The sequence below is a fragment of the Herpailurus yagouaroundi genome, unplaced genomic scaffold (assembly GCF_014898765.1).
Source record: "Herpailurus yagouaroundi ecotype Mexico unplaced genomic scaffold, PumYag 253, whole genome shotgun sequence".
NCBI classification, from domain to species: Eukaryota; Metazoa; Chordata; class Mammalia; order Carnivora; family Felidae; genus Herpailurus; species Herpailurus yagouaroundi.
The window spans coordinates 4258915-4278304 of NW_024412470.1; the positions used below are offsets into that span (position 1 = coordinate 4258915).

General features: G+C 41.6%; 1 protein-coding gene across 5 annotated transcripts in view; it reads right to left on the reverse strand.

Moving 5' to 3' along the window:
- Window positions 1–19390, reverse strand: part of RAB3GAP2 (RAB3 GTPase activating non-catalytic protein subunit 2) — a 104902-nt gene that overhangs the window by 65802 nt on the left and 19710 nt on the right. For 3 of the 5 annotated variants that reach the window (XR_005786325.1, XM_040460936.1, XM_040460934.1), the window contains exons 2-4: window positions 17854–17918; window positions 1849–1984; window positions 685–766 (exon numbers count right to left, since the gene is read on the reverse strand). Coding sequence is in view for 4 of the 5 variants with exons in the window: in XM_040460936.1 (XP_040316870.1) it covers window positions 685–766; window positions 1849–1984; window positions 17854–17918 (283 nt within the window). In the remaining variant the exon portion in view is untranslated. The remainder of the gene's footprint in view (window positions 1–684; window positions 767–1848; window positions 1985–17853; window positions 17919–19390) is intronic. The other 2 variants (XM_040460935.1, XM_040460938.1) reach the window with 1 other exon arrangement.

Genomic DNA, 19390 nt, shown 5'->3' on the forward strand with positions numbered 1-19390 from the left:
ATGAAATGAAATGAAATGAAATGAAATGAAATGAAATGAAATGAAATACTCCTCCTGACTGATTTTATTTTTTTTTTCTCCTGACTGATTTTAGTGTCAACCCTCAGGCCCATCACCAGCTTATTCAAGAAGCTGTGAACACTCTTGCCCCATACATCGTATTATGCAACCAATGAACAAAATCTCTTTGTTTGTTGTCTTTAAAGTAACTGAACCACTGTGTTTGCTTTGCACTGCTGACAGAAATTAAATGTCTTCAAATTCTTAGACTACACGGCTTGAGGTGAATACTTGCCTTTCTGAAGTATTTATGAGTTTTAAGAATTAATGTAGCACTGTCCCCTTTAAGTACAAGGCCAAGGCTACCAAAGCAGAGAAAACAATGACTGCCCTGGACTTTTTGGCTGAATAAAATCAGTAATGAACACAGGAAACAACAAAATGTAGAAAGTATGGGATTCTCTCTGAGCTTCTCTTTAAATCCTCTGCAAACTAGTTTTTTTAAAAAAGTAATCACGTGAGTAAAATTTAAATTTGCTGACCAAATCACGCTCCACAACCTCTAAGTTGGGATGCATATACATTCACTAAATACTCCAGTGATGAAACTTCTTGCTCTACAAGTCAAATAATTTCATACATACATTTAACAAGCTGAGAAACAAAACGTTAGCTGGTACCTACCCTTCTTCGACATTTAAAGAACCACTCCAGCCAGCAGCAAATTGCATTTCTTCCTTTCCTTTATCACTGTATTTCCATTTTGCTGAAAAAATTATCATATAAAATAACTTTACAGCATACTAAAACAGTAATTTATAAATTTCACAGTTTCCCTTTAGAATAAGTACAGAATGTAATTGTTCTATATTAGTGGGTTTGGGTCTCTATAGGTAAATATTTAAAAATTTTTATAAGATTTTTAAAAAACTCAACCTAGTCTCCTGGCCCGTAGTTTCTCCCCTCCTCCAATTAAATCCATCTGATGTCGCAGTTCTTGCAGAAGAAAATTACTATTGTTATATACCACCCCATCTGTTGTATTTATGCAATGACTTTTATCTTCAGATGACAAAGAAGGCTTTTCTATTAGATTTATGCTACAGGGGCGCCTGGGTGGCTCAATCGGTTAAGCATCCAACTCTTGATTTCGACCCGGGTCTCACGAACCGTGAGACGGAGCCCTCTGAACTGACATCACAGAGCCTGCCTAGGATTCTCTCTCTCCTTCTCTCTCCGTCCCTCCCCCACTCTCTCTCACTCTCAAAAGAAAGAAATATTAAAAAAAGAAAAAGGCTTATGCTACAGAAGGATAAATCTACTTTGAAGACCATTCCACAGCTGTTTAATAATGTATGATCTGATTTTGATCAGTGAGGTTTTCCATATTTTATGTCAACCTTCATTTTAGTCTTCAGCAAAAATTATGAACTGAAAATTTATGCCCACAGTGAGAAACTAGAGTCCTATGAGTTTTCAAAATGTAGTGGAAAATCAACTCCATTCACATTATGACTAAGAAGGGGCCAGTGGCCTCTTTAGCTCTGCCCGCCCCTTGCAAGAACCGGGCAATGCCCAGTTCTGCCTCTGAAGAGCCACATAACCACAGCTAAAGTATCTGCAGCCAAGAAAAAAAAGCAGAGGAGACAAACAGAATCGAAAGAAGGAAAGAGAATGAGAGGTACAAAAACACTGAAAATAAGTGTTATACAAAACATGAAAGTACACTGTAGAACGCCACCATATAATGCATACAATGTAAGTAACATTTTTTCTTTCTAGCTAACCCATTTCCGTCCTATTCTATGCATTAAAATAAAAGGCACTAAAAATAATAAGAGTACTTACGCACTAGAAAAACAGCTTTTTGCTCTCGAGCTATAACCATAAGATCATTGGTCGGAGATAAGGATAAAACACAGTCTTGCAGCCAGGAAGTTTTTTGTGCTTTGCAAGTATTTCCTTCTTCTTCCTGTGGGTAAAACTTCAATTACAGTGTATGTAAAAATATTGAGAGTACTGCATCTCAGCTTATCTGCCTTGAGGATCAAGGGGGAAGAAAAAGGGATAAAGAAATCTTCGTATTTCTTTTTAAAAGTCTCAATAATATTCCTTATCAAAACACGTCAAAGATGACCAATAAATAAAATATCCACTACAAACAAATCTGTTTTGAATATTAATGCAGACAGTTTTAACATAAGCACATATAAACTAGTAAGACATTAAAAGAATGTCATACAGAGATCATTCCAAGAATGACTCACTGTTAGAAGCTTTAGTGAATAATCCAATTCCAGAGAGACAGCTAAGGTATCTGCAGCTAACACGGCAAGGAAAAAATTCTCTGCTGTTTATGTTGTAGGGTCTGTAAATGTACTGGATAAATTTGATACTTTTTTCTTCATTTGAATTGAAAGATGTTTTCATTTTTTTATTGCCAAATTACGTAAAAAATAATTAAAAAGAGGAAAATCCCCATGGTTAAGAATTCGAAGGATCTAAAATGGTCTTCTCTCTAAGATGGTCTCTCTCACACTCTAGAACTCTAGCTGCCTATTTACTCTAGAGACAACCAGTGCAGTGAGGGTGTATTTCCAGGTACGCTTTATGCACATACAAGCAAATACATTACTCTCCTTTACCTTCTCTTACACAGATAGTAGCACACTACACACACAGTCCTCTATACTTTACTTTTTTCCTCTTAACATATGCCCGAGACTTCATTCCCCACGAAGTTTTTCTTAAGGTTGCATAATACTCCACTGTAGAGATACACCATGATTTGTTTCACCAGTCCCCTATTAATGGGCATCTGTGATGTCTACACTCTTCTGCTGCTACAAATGATGATACAGCGAATAACTTCATACACTTGCCAGTTTGTGTGGGAGCATATTAGCAGGATACATTCCTAGAAGTGAAATTGCCAGGTCAAAGGTAATATGTATTAGTAAATTTGCTATCTAAATTGTGTTCCACAGAGGTAGTATTAATTTAGAATCTGACCAGCAAGTTTTGAAAGCGCTTGCTTCCCCACAGACTTTTCAAAAGATGCTTTAACTCTGGATCTCTGTCAACGCAACAGACGACAAACGCTACCTCAGTATACTGCCTTCTTATTAATGAGAACAGTCATTTTCTCATATGCTTAAAAGTCTTCTCTATGAATGGTCTGTTCCTTTCCTTTACACATTTCCTGATGGGTTGCTACTCCTTTTCTCATTTATTTGTATATATTGTTTACATACAAAGAAAACTGGCCTTTTTTTTTTTTATTTTTTTTTTTAACCTTTATTTATTTTTGAGACAGAGAGAGACAGAGCATGAACGGGGGAGGGGCAGAGAGAGAGGGAGACACAGAATCGGAAACAGGCTCCAGGCTCTGAGCCGTCAGCCCAGGGCCCGACGCGGGGCTCGAACTCACGGACCGCGAGATCGTGACCTGAGCTGAAGTCGGACGCTTAACCGAATGAGCCACCCAGGCGCCCCAAAACTGGCCTTTTGAACATAAGAGTTGCAACAGTTTTTCCCAGTCAATATGGTAGTTTAATGTGTTCTATGTAGACATTTTTTAATGTTATGCAGCTAAATTTTCGATCTATTCTTTTTGGTTTCTAAGCTTTCAAAGCTTTACTCAGACCCACCCAGTGGCTCTTAGACTGAACTAAACAGCAGGACATGGGGAGAGAGGGGATGACATGTAGGCTGTTCGTTCTTTCTTCTTAATCTACACATTTATACTTTTTTTAAACTTAGCAAATAGGAATCGTGTAGATTTCTGGAAAAATTCCTTGTTTTATTAAAGTTCTATTTTTCTACGGAATTCTGCTACCCGGTTTGGTGTTCTTAATGTGTACTTTCCTATACGCAAATTAGGGAGAAAATTCATCCCCTAAAGATGAAAGTAACATAGCAAAGGCTAGTTGTAGTTCGCCTCTCTCTGGGCCCACAATTGCTGCTGTAGAACAGTCTCTGCTTAGGCAGCGCACACCCAGGACTCCTCAGAGCGGCTCAGCTGTAGCTGAAGACAACCCTGCCCTGGGGTTCCCTCCCCAACAACTGAGATTCCAACTGTACCAACTTCGAGGTGCAGGACTTTTCAAGTGATGGAGCATCTCACCTTCAGCCAGGCCGCTAGAAGCAGGGTGAGTCACACAGGGATGTTTGGGTACTGTGATAAGAAGTCAGGGGTGCCTAAAACTCTGACTTTAAAATTTCCATCTTAGTGCAATAAAAAAGAATCAAAACATCATTCCAGAGATGTGATACAGTCCTAATCTTAGCAAATTCTATACAAACAGGTTTCTTCCTTTTATTACACTCCCAAAATGAGGTTCAAACAACAGATCCTGAAAATCTTCTACTAGTTACTTCGCACTAAGGCACATTAGGGGCGCCTAGGTGGCTCAGTCGGTTAAGTGTTCAACTCTTGACTTCAGCTCAGGTTATGATCTCACAGTTCAGGAGACTGAGCCCCACGTTGGGCTCTGTGCTAACAGCTCAGAGCCCGCTTCAGATTCTCTTTCTCTCTTTCTGCCCCTCCCTGGAGTGTGTGCATATGCGTGCACTCTCTCTCTCCCAAAATAAATAAACATTTTTTTTAAAAAAGCACATTATTTCTTTTTCATGTTTATTTGTTTTGAGAGAGAGAGAGAGAGAGAGAGAATGAGAATAAGTGGGGGAGGGGCAGAAAGAGGGGGAGAGAGAGAATCCTAAGTAGGGTCCATGCTGTCAGAGGCCAACATGGGACTCTCTCTCACAAACCAGGAGATCATGACCTGAGCCGAAATCAAGAGTCAGCTGCTTAACTGACTGAGCCACCCAGGAGCTCCAAAAGCACATCATTTCTATGTTTCTGTCCTAGGTTTTCAAAATAATGCCACTAACAAGGATTAGACCTACGTGTTTATATTTGCTGAAAAGACAGAGTAAAAGAAATTCAAAGATGGAAGGATTTAAAAGCTAACTGATTCAAAACCTCATTTTATAATAAAGAAAACAGAGTCTCAGGGAGGAACAGAAACCATGTCGGAGCCCAAACTAGAACCCATGCCTCCTGACATTTAATTCAGGTGGTCTTCCCATTTCATCACCCGGCCCGGTCATCCTGGGGTACAGCTGTTAACGGCCCTCTGAGAAGATGGGTCTTCCCCTGGGATCTGACTCTACTCTCCTAGTCGACGAAAGCCTTTTCTCAAACGATTACTACTACTTATCACTTTATCCCAGGCCAACCTTCCCACGGTTTTTGAACCGATTTGGAACCGCAGGGCACTACTTGAACATGTGAGCCAGTATACCCTAGAGATATCTCTCTAGGCCTTCCTTCAAAACTACTTCCCCTCTCATTTCTGTCTTTCTGTGCCCAGTGCCAGGTCCTATCCCTCCATCCTGTTCTTTTACCTTCTCTCAAACTTACTGCTACCTATTTATTCTCTGCTATTCTCTGCTACCTATTTATTCTGTGATGGTACTTGTCCCACACTAGACTCCAAGCCTTCTAACTGGCCAAGCCTGTGCCTAATAGGACTCCTCAAGTCCACACGTCACACAGCCCACTGACACACAGACAAGTGGATAACGGCATTCCCATGCCTCCTTTCTTATATTCATAAAGATAATGGAATAACCCAGAAATCACTCTTACACATGAAACTCTACATCAACAAACAGCCGATTCAAAGCTAGCATCCTTAAGTAATAGTATCCTCAGTAATGTTTTCCCTTAAATAGCTCAAGATTCTGGCTGATATACCATACCCGTGGAAAGCACAAGTTAGAAAGATGTAAAAAGGGACAAAGTACTACCTTCTTAGTTGAGCCTAGAGCTCAGCTCTGTCCGCCACCATCCCAGCAAATGGACAAGCGATCCCAGAAGCAAGAATGAATTCTGCCCTGCAAGAACTAACCAAGATGAAAGTTTGGGAAACATACCACTTAACTTGGAAACAAATTCAGAGAAACTACTCCACTGGTTACCTGCCTAACCCTGCTTTGCCATCTCATAAATGTGCCTATCTAGTAATATGAAGCCAGAAAAAGAAACTTCACGTGAATTAGCAGTCTAGTTTCCGGCATTTCAAACATTTTCAGGTTTTACTCCAAGAGGGAGAAAACCAAGCTCTGTCACTGTTCACTGCATTTTCTTTTCTAGGTCCTCTTTACCTCTCCAACTTTCCTTATGACACAGATCTGCCCTGTTTGTCAGGGCAGAGGGGGGCATGTACAAGCAGGAGTTCTACATTCTAAAAACAGGTTAGAAAATACTATCGTATGATTATATTACATAACATTATCATCATTAGGGTTTGATATGCCCTAAAATTCTAGATCTCAAGTCTTGCTGCTTGGGCATGATACTAGCTTGCCATGAAATGCACGGCAGTGAGCTCTTAGTACAAGCTCAGTGGCTTCTGGATGTGCAGTCACACGGGGCGGGGGGAACATGGGGGAGCATCTCGACCTACAGAACCACAAGCTCCTGGTCATGTGTAATCCCAAAGACACAAAGACATTCTTTGTCCCTAAGACACAGTATTCGAGGTTAGCAGACTGAAGACTAAAAGCCTCTAAGGACAGTAACCAAAAATAAATCATATCCTTAAAATTACCAACAGAGGTAAAGATGCATTGTTTCTTCATAACTAGGTGTTTCTCTATAAGCCTAATTAGCTGTTTATTTTGCCAAACAGTGTAAACTGTGCCAGAATGTTAGGAAGTAAATCTAAAAACTGAAAGCCACCAGGAGGGCGGGAGAAGAAACCTCATGTAAATCAAATTTCTTTCAATAAACCCTCAACCTCAAAAAGAAAAAACAAATCTCCAGGTAGATCAGGATGGTGCATCAACAATGAACATGCTATCTACAAAGGCAAATACAGAACTGAAGGATGGAAAAGTACGTGTCCTAAATTGTTCTACAATGTCTGCTACGTTGTACCCAGGCAATGTGGCATGTCGAAATCAGGTCACAGTGCCGTGACATCTCTTCCCACAGTAAAGAAATCTTTCCACACCGTCGTGAGTAGAGGACAGCAGGCCTATCAAGAAGTGTTTGGCACTGATGTGACTTTAGGTTCAGTCACTTAACTCCAGGGAAGAGAGCAGCCCTGGTCCTGGTGATTTGGAAGATGTTCACCGCAACATTTGCCACTCACTCACTATGTGTCAGAATCTGGGTTAAACGCTTTACACGTAAATCTTAATTCTCAGAGTAACTCTATGAAGGTGTGTTAGTACCCCGGTTTTGAGACGGAGAAACAGATACTTATCAAGATAACCCCCCTTCCCGGGTCACACAGTCGGGGCAGAGACAGGAACCCAGGCTTCGGAGTTCCCCTGTGCCGCTCCCACACGACACTGCCGAGGGAAGCTGGTCCCCTCTAAGCACATCTGCAACAGCACCTTTGATTCCTGCCTGCTCTGCTGCTCTCCCCGCTGTTGACACTGGGAGTGACCAGGCAGAATGACTGACGCTGTGTCCAGAACTAAAGGGATGAAGAGAAGCTCTACCCCACTTGCTGGCTAAGAGGCGAGTGCCCCTCAGTGATGGGAGAAGTAAAGAAGGAGGGACATGGATCAAGTGAGGTCGAACCCAATCCAATTCAGCCACTTGGTTGACTACGGTGACCTTTTTTGCAAAGGCTTGTCACGTATTTAATAATCTTGTTCAACTAGCCTCTTTTTAAAGAGAGCCAAGAAATAGTCCCGTCCCATTCAATGTAATTAAACATTGAATGAATGGACATATTGAGAGTCTTTATCAAATTAAAAAGGTCATGAACGCTGCAATAAATGCTAAGAAGTATGAAATTAAGCTTTGCCTTGAAAGTACTCAAACCTTACTGGGTGGTTTAACAGCTCACTCCGGGCTTCTCAGCCTCAGCAACTCTGACACTTCGGGCTGGAACTTCTTTACTGGAGGGGCCGTTCTGTGCACTGCAGATACTAAGCAGCACCACTAGCCTCTACCCACCAAATACCCACAGCATTTCCCAGTTGGGACAACTAAACCCTGCCGAATGTCCCCTGCAGAGCAAAATGTTATGAACCACTGATTTAGCTGAATAAGAAACACACTGTAAAGTTGTTTTTTTCTTTTAATTACCATGGGATCAACACCCTCCCTCACCCATGTGCCATAATCTCTCCCAGCTGGCTGACGGGATTACACAATTGTATAAAGAAAGAGAAGGAGCCATAGAGACTATGTGACTCAAAATCCTCATTGTCCAGAAAAGGAAACCAAGGCTTGGAAAGAATAAATGGATTGTCACTAACCACACGAATGCCACAGGTAATAAATTTAAAGGAATACACATTCATACAGTCCTTGGACACTTTACCTGGCAGGTCTGGTTCCCTACCTCTAAAATCGGGCACTGGACGAACAGTCCAGATAAGGGGGAACAACGAGGCAACGGTCTGTGGGTCAGAACCCCTGAGGATGTCCAGATCCTCGATGTCTCACACCTTTCTCCCTGCCTTGATCTATCCCACACAACGCACTACAGAAGGGCTGCCCACTTCCACGTGCCAGCGCTGTATTAGGACAGAAAGACAAGAGCAAAGAGAATTCTCGGGCTTCACGTTCTTCCCTCCTCTGGGGAAGACAGAGGGACAAGTACACAGTAGTCAGACAAGGGGGCATGGGAGGGTCACCAGACCAGACTGGGGCTGGCAGGGTGAAGTGTCGACAACAACACAAAAACCCTCCTAATGCAAATAACTCTTAAGCTAAATCCTGCAGAGAGAGTAGAAGGTAGGCAGGTTGGGGGCAGCAGGAGAGAGGAAGAGAAGGTGGACGTTCCTAGACTATTTCTGCACCCTAGTTCTCTAGAAAACCATGAATTCAATATATTTGAAGGCCTACAGGCAACAGAGCCAGCAAGGGGCTGCTGTCACGGACAAGTCCAACAGTGTGAGGTAAGAGGGTCCACTGCAGCAGCAGGCAGGTGATGAAGAACTTCCGTCTTCTGTGCTGAGGTACTTACACTTGATCTTGAGGACACGGGCGGTCACTGAAGGAGTTTCTGAGCAGTGAAACGAGCTGGTCAGATCTGCACTCTTTCTCAAGTGTGCACATATTTTAAACTTTAAAAAAAAACTTCAAGATGTACGGCAGATACAAAGGTGATTAGCATTTGCTTGTGATAGGGAAAAAAAAACAAAAAAAACAAAGAACAAACAAAACCTAAATGTCCCTCAACAGGAGTATGGTTAAATAAATCTCAGTACGTCTACACAATGAGATATTCAGCATTCCTTTAAAAGAACTAGATGATTTATATCTGCAGATATGAAAAAACCTCCAAATTACATTAACCAGAAAAACAAAGAGGTAGAACATGAAACCCACAAGGACTTTCCGGTAAGAGAGAAATAAACAAGGGGTGCCTGGGTGGCTCAGTTGGTTGAGCGATTGACTTGATTTCAGCTCAAGTCATGATTTCATGGTTTGTGAGTTCCAGTCCCCCATCAGGCTCTGCACTGACAGTACAGAACCTGCTTGGGATTCTCTTCTCTGCCCCTCCTCCATGTGTACTCTCTCTCAAAATAAACAAAAGAACTTTTTTAAAAAAGAGAGAGGGATAAATACATGAATTTTCCCCTTACTCTCCCCAGTGCCCTCAACCCTACTAAAAACAGCAGTTACAGAGTTTGCTTAAAGGTAAAGACCAGGAAGGGCAAAAAGAATGAGAGGAGAAAAGCCACTAGAAAGCAGAAGGGCAGGTGCCAACAGACTTCACCGTCCCTAGAACTGACCACAGCCTTAGGAACCGGTACCAGGTCCCTCGGGAAAGGAGGGCAAAGATGCGGCTCAACTCTGGAGGCCTCGCTGAACGTGTGTTTGAGCAACAGTCATGTTTCCTGACCCCTCCCGCTCACTGCCCAGGCAGATGGCTGTCCCACCCTCCCCAGCTGAGGACCACGGGCCCATCACTAAGCCAAAATGTACAAGCTACCCTACAGGAACGCCTGAGGAGTACAGATTTGAAATGAAATTAACCAACGATAAGCAAGAGCAGGAAAAAGTGGTGGCTGCTGTGACGGCGAAACTAAAGGCAGCTCTCCTTCAAACATTTAGGCATAAAGAAGGCCACCGAGACAGAGCCTGGACTACTTGTTGACCTGTGGCCAAAGACTGAGGAACAACTTTATGTTCACCTTTCATTACTGGCAAACAATCTTTTAGCTGCACTTTTCACACTAACAGGCCAACTCACAGAATCTATTAAAAACAAATCAATGGCCATATAGGTCAAAAGTTCTGAAGCCCCCAAAGAGGCCAAGGGATTTTAGAAACAGGCAGGAGGAAGGACTGAGTTACACTGAAAGCCATGAGCTAGACCCAGGTTTTTGAACTTTAGGACAACTAACATTTTGGGCTAGAAAATTCTTTTAGAATGCTGTCCTGTGTACTGTAAGGTGTTTAGCAGCGTCCCTGTCCTCTACCCCCTTAGATGCACCTTCCCCCAAGTTGTGACAACCTAAAATTTCTCTCGACAGTGCCAAATATCTCCCAAGGGGACAAAACCACCTCCAACTGAGAATCACTAGGCTAGACCCAGCATGTAGTAACGTTAACAGGAAGGTCATTGGCAAAATGAGTGTTTCTAAGAGTCAAACACCAAAATCTCAATGAGAGCCCACCTTATTAAGGAGAACCTCTGTAGCCATTTCCCCTTTTGTAAAAGAACCTAAAACATAACCTTGGTATAACGTGGGTGCTCTCCTCTGCCTGTGGCCAATCTGGTGCTTAGGTCTCTTATGCGGTGGGTGACTCCAGAGTCTAATGACACTAAAATAAGGCAAAATATTTTCCAGTATTATCCCAGATTATTAATGTTCTAAGAATCTCTAATCAGGTCATGCCATATCCAATTTCTCAGCCTATAAACAAACATTTCTCTGGGGCCCTCTCTCTGGCCAGCATGCATTCATTTCTTGTTAATCTGCTAAATCAAATTGTAAACTGTACTACACCACTTTCTGTAAAACAGACAAAACACATTCCAAAGTGTCTTCTGAATGGAAATTTTCCACGCGTCCTACCTTAACTGAAGGCCTCAACCCAGAAGCTTCTGTGCTTCCTGAAACCATTGCCCTGCAAATCCTGGATTCTCTATTTCCTACCGTTTGCACTTAATACATCAATGAAGGAAAGCTTATTAAATCTGCCTTAAAATTAAACCTTGTCCAGCTTCTTCCTTAACTGCCTCCATTTCTATTACTGCATGAGGCTGAGTAAAATACCCCCCCCATCACTTCTTTCCCAAAGCAAACAAATTATAATCTAAACTAAAAGCCCTTGTAACCACACTGTAGAAAATACAGCAAAGCTATTTACTATCAGAGGATCATTCACCGGTAGGTGTTACAGTGTAACTATCTTCTTTTACTTTGGGCAAGTAGGAATCCCTTAAGCTTATTTTTTGCACTTATACACAAAGAGTTATTTGGGGCATTTTTATAGACTCAGTTGTGTCCTCTCAAAATTCCCACGTTGAAGCCCTAATCCCTGATGGGACTGTTATCTGGAGATGGGGCCTTTAAGGGGGTAACTAAGGTTAAATGAGGTCAGAAGGGCAGAGCCTTAATCTGACAGACTGGTTATCCTTATAAGAGGAAGGGACACGATGACTCACTGCTCTCTCTTTGCACACAGAGGAAAGGCCACGTAAGGACACAGTGAGAAGGTGGCTGTGTGCAAGCCAGGAAAAGGGGTCTCACCAGAAGCCAACTCTGACAGCACCTTGAACTTGAACTTCTAGCTTTCAGAACTGTGAGAAAATAGGGGCGCCTGGGTGGCTCAGTCGGTTAAGCGTCCGACTTCGGCTCAGGTCATGATTTCGCGGTCCGTGAGTTCGAGCCCCGCGTCGGGCTCTGTGCTGACAGCTCGGAGCCTGGAGCCTATTTCAGATTCTGTGTCTCCCTCTCTCTCTGACCCTCCCCCATTCATGCTCTGTCTCTCTGTCTCAAAAATAAATAAACATTAAAAAAAAATTAAAAAAAAAAAAGAACTGTGGGAAAATAGATTTCTGTTAAGACCCCAAGTCTGTGGTATTCTGTTACAGCAGCCAAGCTGACTCACATAGGCATGAAATACCTACAGAAGAAAGAGATTTGTCCTCTAATGGAAGCTATCCTTAAAGTTCCTAAGCCCACCCATGTCACAAATGTATCCTTTCCTGAACATGGTGGCTACTGCTGATAAAGGGTATTAGAACATGCTTTCTTCACTGAGCCCTTATTATAGCGGACATCTCAGAATCACAGAAAGCTGAAGAGGCTTCTCCCATCCTTAAAAGAGCTTTGTCCACACCGGTGCCAAATCTTTCTGATTACAGAAACCCTTCCCTCTCTTCTGCCAAAAATAAGAACCTACTCTCAAAGAGCTGACAGACTTATGGAGATAAAAGCACCCTGAAGTTTTTCGTTTTCTGCTGGACACGCTAACAGCCAGCTGGCCTCCAGGCCGGCATGCGGTGCTCGTGGTGGCTGTTGCTGTGCTTTACTCTTAGCTACCCCACCTGTGGTTCATCTGCACACCACTGCAGCCCCCCTAAAGACCAAAACACAACACCTCTCCAGTGTCACACTATTCTCCTCTGCTGTTCATAATGACCGCAACCCAGTGGTGGAGAACGCTACCATTGTTTTTACAGTTACAGCACCTTGACGCAGCCATAAATTGATCGCAAGACTTGTCTCTTGTTCCAATACTGGTCTCAACTTCAATGTGGACAAGACCTACAAGTGAGACTCTCAGGAAAGGCAGGTTTTGAGTTTGTTGTCTGTTCCATTTTATTTTATTTTATTTTATTTTATTTTATTTTATTTTAGAATGAGTTAGAGAGTGAGAGAGTGGGTGGGAGGGAGGGAGAGACAGAAAGAGAGAGAGAATTAATCCCAAGCAGGCTCTATGTTATCATCACAGAGCCTGCTGCAGGGCTGGATCCCACAAACCGTGAGATCATGACCTGAGCTGAAATCAAGAGTCAGTCACTTAATCGAGGGCCACCCAGGTGCCCCTTGCTGTCTATTCCTAACAAGGGACAGTAGAAAGTTCCTTCTCCATTCTGACAACGTGGCTACCTCTCTTACCTTGACTACGGCATGCAATTCATACATCTGCAGAAATTTATTCTGATTCTTGTTATGCCTCTAAAGCTGGCTATGCCTTTGGAATTTTCATGACCCTAGACAGTAGCAGAAATAACACAAGTCTCTTACCTCAGTTAACATTTCCAACAGCCCTGGTATCAAACGTTTTGCTCAGCAAAACCTCACCTCCTAGTGATGTTATGCATGGACAGTGATGATGCTGCAGTGTAAGGCAGCAATCACATCCTTTCGCCTGGCCATCCTGCCATTTTTATTCTCACTACCGAACAGTCTCCCTTCACAAAGATGCTGTCTTACTTTAAGGACAGGATCCAAATTCAAAGAAGCTCTGTTAAATACAGCAGGATCATTTTAACACCCAGGTAACATCTCAATATCACTATCCTGGCCCACTTTTGTTGTCATTCAAATACCTTCTCCTTTGCCATGTATATAAGATCCTGACAAGGCACAAGGGTTCAAAGGGGGATCATGAGAACAGTTAGGAATGACTTGTACACCCAAAATTGTCGTCAACTGTCTCACTGGCCGTGCATGCCAAATCCACTGTGTGAGAAAATCAGTTAGGACAAAGAGAACAAGCTACCATCATCCACAAGGGCCATTTGTAAACAACCAATTTTATCCAAATGAAGAAATGTGCTACACGTAAGTTAATGTGTTTTGGACTGAGTAGAAACATATTTCAGCTTTTTACTGAAACAGTTAAAAGAAGTTTTACTCCTAAATTTAGGATAGCCTTACCAATAAACAGAAGTTGGCACGTCTTAACAGACGCAAAGAAAGTATAAGAATATACACACTCTAACCAGGCGATCATTGTTCACATCACCCAGAATCAGCTGGAACAGTGGCACATCAATATAAAATATTATAATATAAGCCGGCCCATGAAAAGTCATGAGTATGAGAGACACAACTTTAATCAAAAGACCCACTACAACTTACTCCACAGAGCAGCAAAGGTGAGCTTTCTAAATCAGAAATAGTGTGGTTTCTGATCACATTTAGAATAAACTCCAGGGCCGCCTGGGTGGCTCAGTTAAGCGTCCAACTTCAGCGCAGGTCATGATCTCACAGTTCAGGAGTTTGAGCCCTGCACTGGACTCTCTGCAGTCAGCCAAGAGCCCACTTCGGATCCTCTGGCTCCCTCTCTCTCTGCCCCTCCCCCACTCACACTTTTTCTCTCTCTCTCTCAAAAATAAACATTAAAATAAACTCCACAGGGCATCTGGATGGCTCAGTCAGTTAAGCATCCGACTTTGCCTCAAGTCATGACCTTGCTGTTTTTAAGTTTGAGCCCTGCGTCAGGCTCTGGGCTGACAGCTCGTAGTCTGAAGCCTGCTTCAGATTCTGTCTCCTCTCTGCTCCTCTCCTGCACTCTCTCTCTCTCTCTCTCTCTGTCTCTGTCTCTCAAAATAGATAAACATTAAAAAAAATTTTTTAATAAAAAATAAAAATAATAAACTCCAAATTCATAAAGCCTTACATCAGGACTATTGCTTCTCTGACCCCAAATTGTAGCTTCAATCATTTTCTACTCTGGTACATTACAATGCCACGAGGAAGTACACACTTAGAGAAGGCACACTGTTACGTGAGCCAGAAAGCAGGGATATGACACACTATCAGTAAACTAACCCCCTTAATATTATCAGATTAATATTACATCTAATATTTAATATTTATTAATATTAATATTAATACTTAATATTACAGAAAATGTAACAGACACACAACTCTCCAACTATGTCATTCACTAGGAAAAATCCATTCCAGAAAGAACCAACTATGCTCCAGTAGACACAGTAAGACGTAGGCCTCTAGGTCTGTAAATAAATACCGTAACTCAGCACCAGCACCATTTTAGATGTTTAACAATAACTGTCCCAATGGAACCTCCCCGGAGATCACAAATGCGTGTGTCCACTTTAACGCACAATGTCTGTGAGGTTTATTCCAGAAAACCTCAAACTTACTCAGGAGCTTGTCGTATTACTCACAACAGTCACTTAGCTATAGGTTTCTAGAAAACAAATACTGAATGTAGCCAACACCACATGCAAAGTAGCTACCAGTCACACCGCCTCTTTCTGAGAGGTTCTCCAAGCACACCCATCTCCTCCTGAGAGGTTTACTCACCCGGTCATGCGGAGCCTCCAACCCTCTTTACACACACCCCCTCGCCTTTCTTTCCACCCCCATAGTAGCTAATGAGACCTCTGGTGGATGCCCCATCAGAGGGCAGCATTAAGAGGCAGGCTGACATCCCACGGAGTAGCCGGGTATAAATACTATGCCCCACCATCTGCAAATGTCCTGTACTGGGTAGTGATGAAGAGACTCCATCAAATCCTCACATGAGCTCTGGGTGTGAAACAAAGAGGAGAAAAGAATCCAAGACAACCACAAATGAAAGACACAAATAACAGCCATGAAACAGTGTAGATCGTGAGTAAGCGGAAGCCAGTCAGTCTTGGTAAAAACAGAGACAGAGTACAGCTGAGTCCCCATGATGACACCGCACTAGAGGGGCAAGGAACAAGGTGTCTGTTTGCTGAAGTGATGGTGAAACAAGTTCCCCGAGCTGCATTACATCTTATTCAACACATTCCAATTCTCCGTAAGGCCTTCTGAACTGGTTGGTTTCCTGTTCTTAATCTCCCCACGGAGCTTTTCCACCAATTGGCATGACGTAGCAGGCTCCGCTTCCTACAACACAATGCTCTTCCATTTCTCCCTCAAACCTATTCTAGTTTTCCCCACCATCCATCCAGCTGCCCAAGCCAAACACCTGCTCAAGCCAAACACCAAAAGTAAGTTTCCTTTTTAGAAAGAAACTTATAGTGGATATTTTCAAACACTGCCAAAAATGAAGAGACTGGTACCTATCACCCGGCTTTAGGGAGTACCGACACCTTGCCAAGGATGTTTCATCTACTCTACGTCACATCCCAGGATCACAGAAGTAAATCCTCGATTTTTTTTTTCCCTTTCATCCCTCACAACCAACTGAGAGCAAAATCTTATTATCTCTAAACTTATCCTGAATCCATCACTATCTCATTTTCACTAATACCACCTTAGTGGAAGCCATCAGCATTTCCCAGCTACACTACCACAACAGCTTCTACTTTCGCCCCCTATTTCAACTTATCCCAAAAAGCAGCGACGATGAATTTTAAAAGTGAGAAATCAGCTATGTGTGGTTTCCTATCACATTTACAATAACTCCAAATTCACAAAGCCTTACATGAAGCCTGCCAATTTCTCTGACCCCATCTCATAGCCTCCAGTCCTGCCAAGCCACACTGGCCTTCTTTATGTCCTCCAAACTCCAAGCCCAGTCCTGCCACAGGGCCTCTGCATGAGCTGTTGCCCTGGCCTGCAATGTTCTTTGCCAGATCTCCACGTCGCTGACTCCCTGTTGTCTTTCAGACCGCAGCTTAAATGTGGCATCCTCTAAAAAGCCTTCCTAGGCCACCCAAGCTATAGTAGTCACTTGATCACTTGCCATCACATCACCATTTGAATCCCCCACATAACTCTGATTACCACCATTTGATACTTTTATCTATCTTTTTGAAAAAAAATTTTCTCTCCCCATTAGAGTATAAGCTGCTAGAACAGGGACGATAAGAAGATCTACCCAATATATATGTTCATTCTTCTTTCTTCATAAAAAATTGTAATTTTGTTCAGTCATGGGCCTCAGGAGACGTTGACCCTTTATCTTCCAACTCGAGGGAATGGTATGACTGACTGAGGAAAAATCTATCCCCTGCCAGTGACTAGTTCAAAAATGAGCGTCTGGCCTTATTCTGGCCAAGAAGATACAGGCAAGGCTCGCTAGAGGTTTCTGAAAACGTTGTTCCCTGCTCCTGTAAGAGTCTGTTTTCTCCCTCTGGTCATGAATGAAGAAACATGGTGCCACACTCCATCTAGAGAAAAACAATCTTTAGGATGAAGTCAGTACTGTATATGCAGAGGAGACAGAAGGAAAAAACTTAAGTCCTTGATGACATAGTTGAATCTCCTGATCAAACACCTATGAGTCCATACTACCTCCGACTTCCTTCTATATGAGCTAATGAATCTCCTTGTTATTTAAGCCAGTTTAGGTTAGATTTTCTATTACTGATGGATGAAAATACATCCAGGGACTTCCTCTACTTACTCATTGCTATACTTCCAGCATCTAGAAAAATGCCTAGATTATGACGGGCACTTAACAAATATGTGTTGAATAAGGAGTCTAAAATAATAACTAATCAAGGAGAAAGAATCCTAAAACAGTTATTCTCCATTCAGCCTGCTTAGCTGGCTGACTTAAAGTCATTAAATCCTTAAGAAAGGTATCTACTTGGGGCGCCTGGGTGGCTCAGTCAGTTAAGCATCTGACTCTTGACCTCGGCTCAGGTCATGATCTTACAGTTTGTGAGATCAAGCCCCCCATCGGGCTCCATGCGGACAGCAGCACGAAGCCTGCTTGGGATTCTCTCTCTGTCCCTCCCCTGCTAACACGTGCATATGCTCCCTCTCTCAATATAAATAAATATACCTTAAAAATAAAAATATTTGCTTAAGTACTATTGAGTAAGCATAAAGATGTCCTTGACAAAGGTTTTCAAATGTCGACCTAACACTGGAATGTGTCACCATCATTACGAAAGGAAAATGCCACTTTCAAAAAGCATGCATACATTTATAAAGACTTACAGGTTCTTGGGGTTCTGTTTCTTCCCATGCTCCCCAACCATCATCTTCCCAGCTTGTTGATTTACCTATTATTAAAAAAGATGAAAAGTGCTTACATGAAACAAAGAGCTTAACAATATTTTTAAAAACATTTCTCTAAACATAATAGAACACCTGATATATATATATATATAAATACATATTATATGAATATAATGTTGGCATTAAGGAAGAAAAAGGTAAACTATACAATGGCAAAATTTTGCTGTACATAATAATTAGGAAACATTCGGGCTGAATTTCCAAATCTATGTAGAACTGTGCAAGTTATTTGGATGTTAAGATACTGGATATCAAGTTTCCACATTTAAACCAAACCACAAAGGTGAATTTTAAAAATCTTTAAGATTACAAATATTTGTTGCTCAGACATGAGACAAATTAAATGCACACAGTGACAAAAAACACACCTAACATTTCACACGGATACCTTAATGTAACTTTTTTTTAATAAAACAAAGTATCAATGAAAAAAACTGAATTTTGAAACAAGAGGTCTATAATTTCTGATATTTTCTGACACTCTGTGATTTCCTTCACATGAGAACATTTGCTCAGATTAAAATAGGATGTTCAAGAAACACTGCAACAAGGAATTAAAATCTCAAAAAGGTATGGAGAGTATCTTTGAATTTATCTCTTATGATATATCATAAGAGATGTATCTCTTATGATATATATATCAGAAGAAATAAAACTATTACTTTTGAGTAACTATTCTGAGACAAACATTTTATATAAGTTACCTCAAACTAAATTAAAAAACAGATAAAGTTCAAAGAAAACGTGAAAAGAGCAGGCAGTTGCATAACTATAAACTTAGGCCCCATAATCAGATTGCCTAGGTTCACATCCTGGATCTAGGACTTACCAGCAAGTTAGCCCTTATTTGCAAACTTTACTTGTCTCCGTAAAAGCATGGAAATCAGAAGTGCTTTCTATCTTATCAGACTGTTATAAGGGTTTAAATCAAATAGCATACTAAAATCCTCAGTGCCTGACACATAGTAAGTTCTCAATGCTAATCATCAAGATTTAGTTATTAAAATACTACAAAATATAAACAAAATATGGTATTTAAACCAGTCAAGCTTCATATTTCTAAAAGAATCATTTTAAAAGATGGGACTAAACCAGATACCTAGGATGCTTACAGTGGGAAGGACGCATATATAACATTCAATTATATATAAGGTTTTAAAAGTTGCTAAACTCAATTACATATAGATGATAAGAAAGTAACAGTCTGGTACCTGGAATCATGGCTCAATTAGCTTTGTGATAATATTCTCATCTTTGGCACTGAAATACCAGGTAACTACTTCCTAATTGCCAAGCACATTCCTAGCCATATTATAAGTCCTAAAGCAGCACTATCATTTGATTAACACTGCATAGCTTGTAGAAGATCTCCATATACACGTCAAATAAACAACTTAACAAATGCTCTGTTAAATACCACGTGCATGTGCCATGCCCTGTACTGGGAACAGAGAAA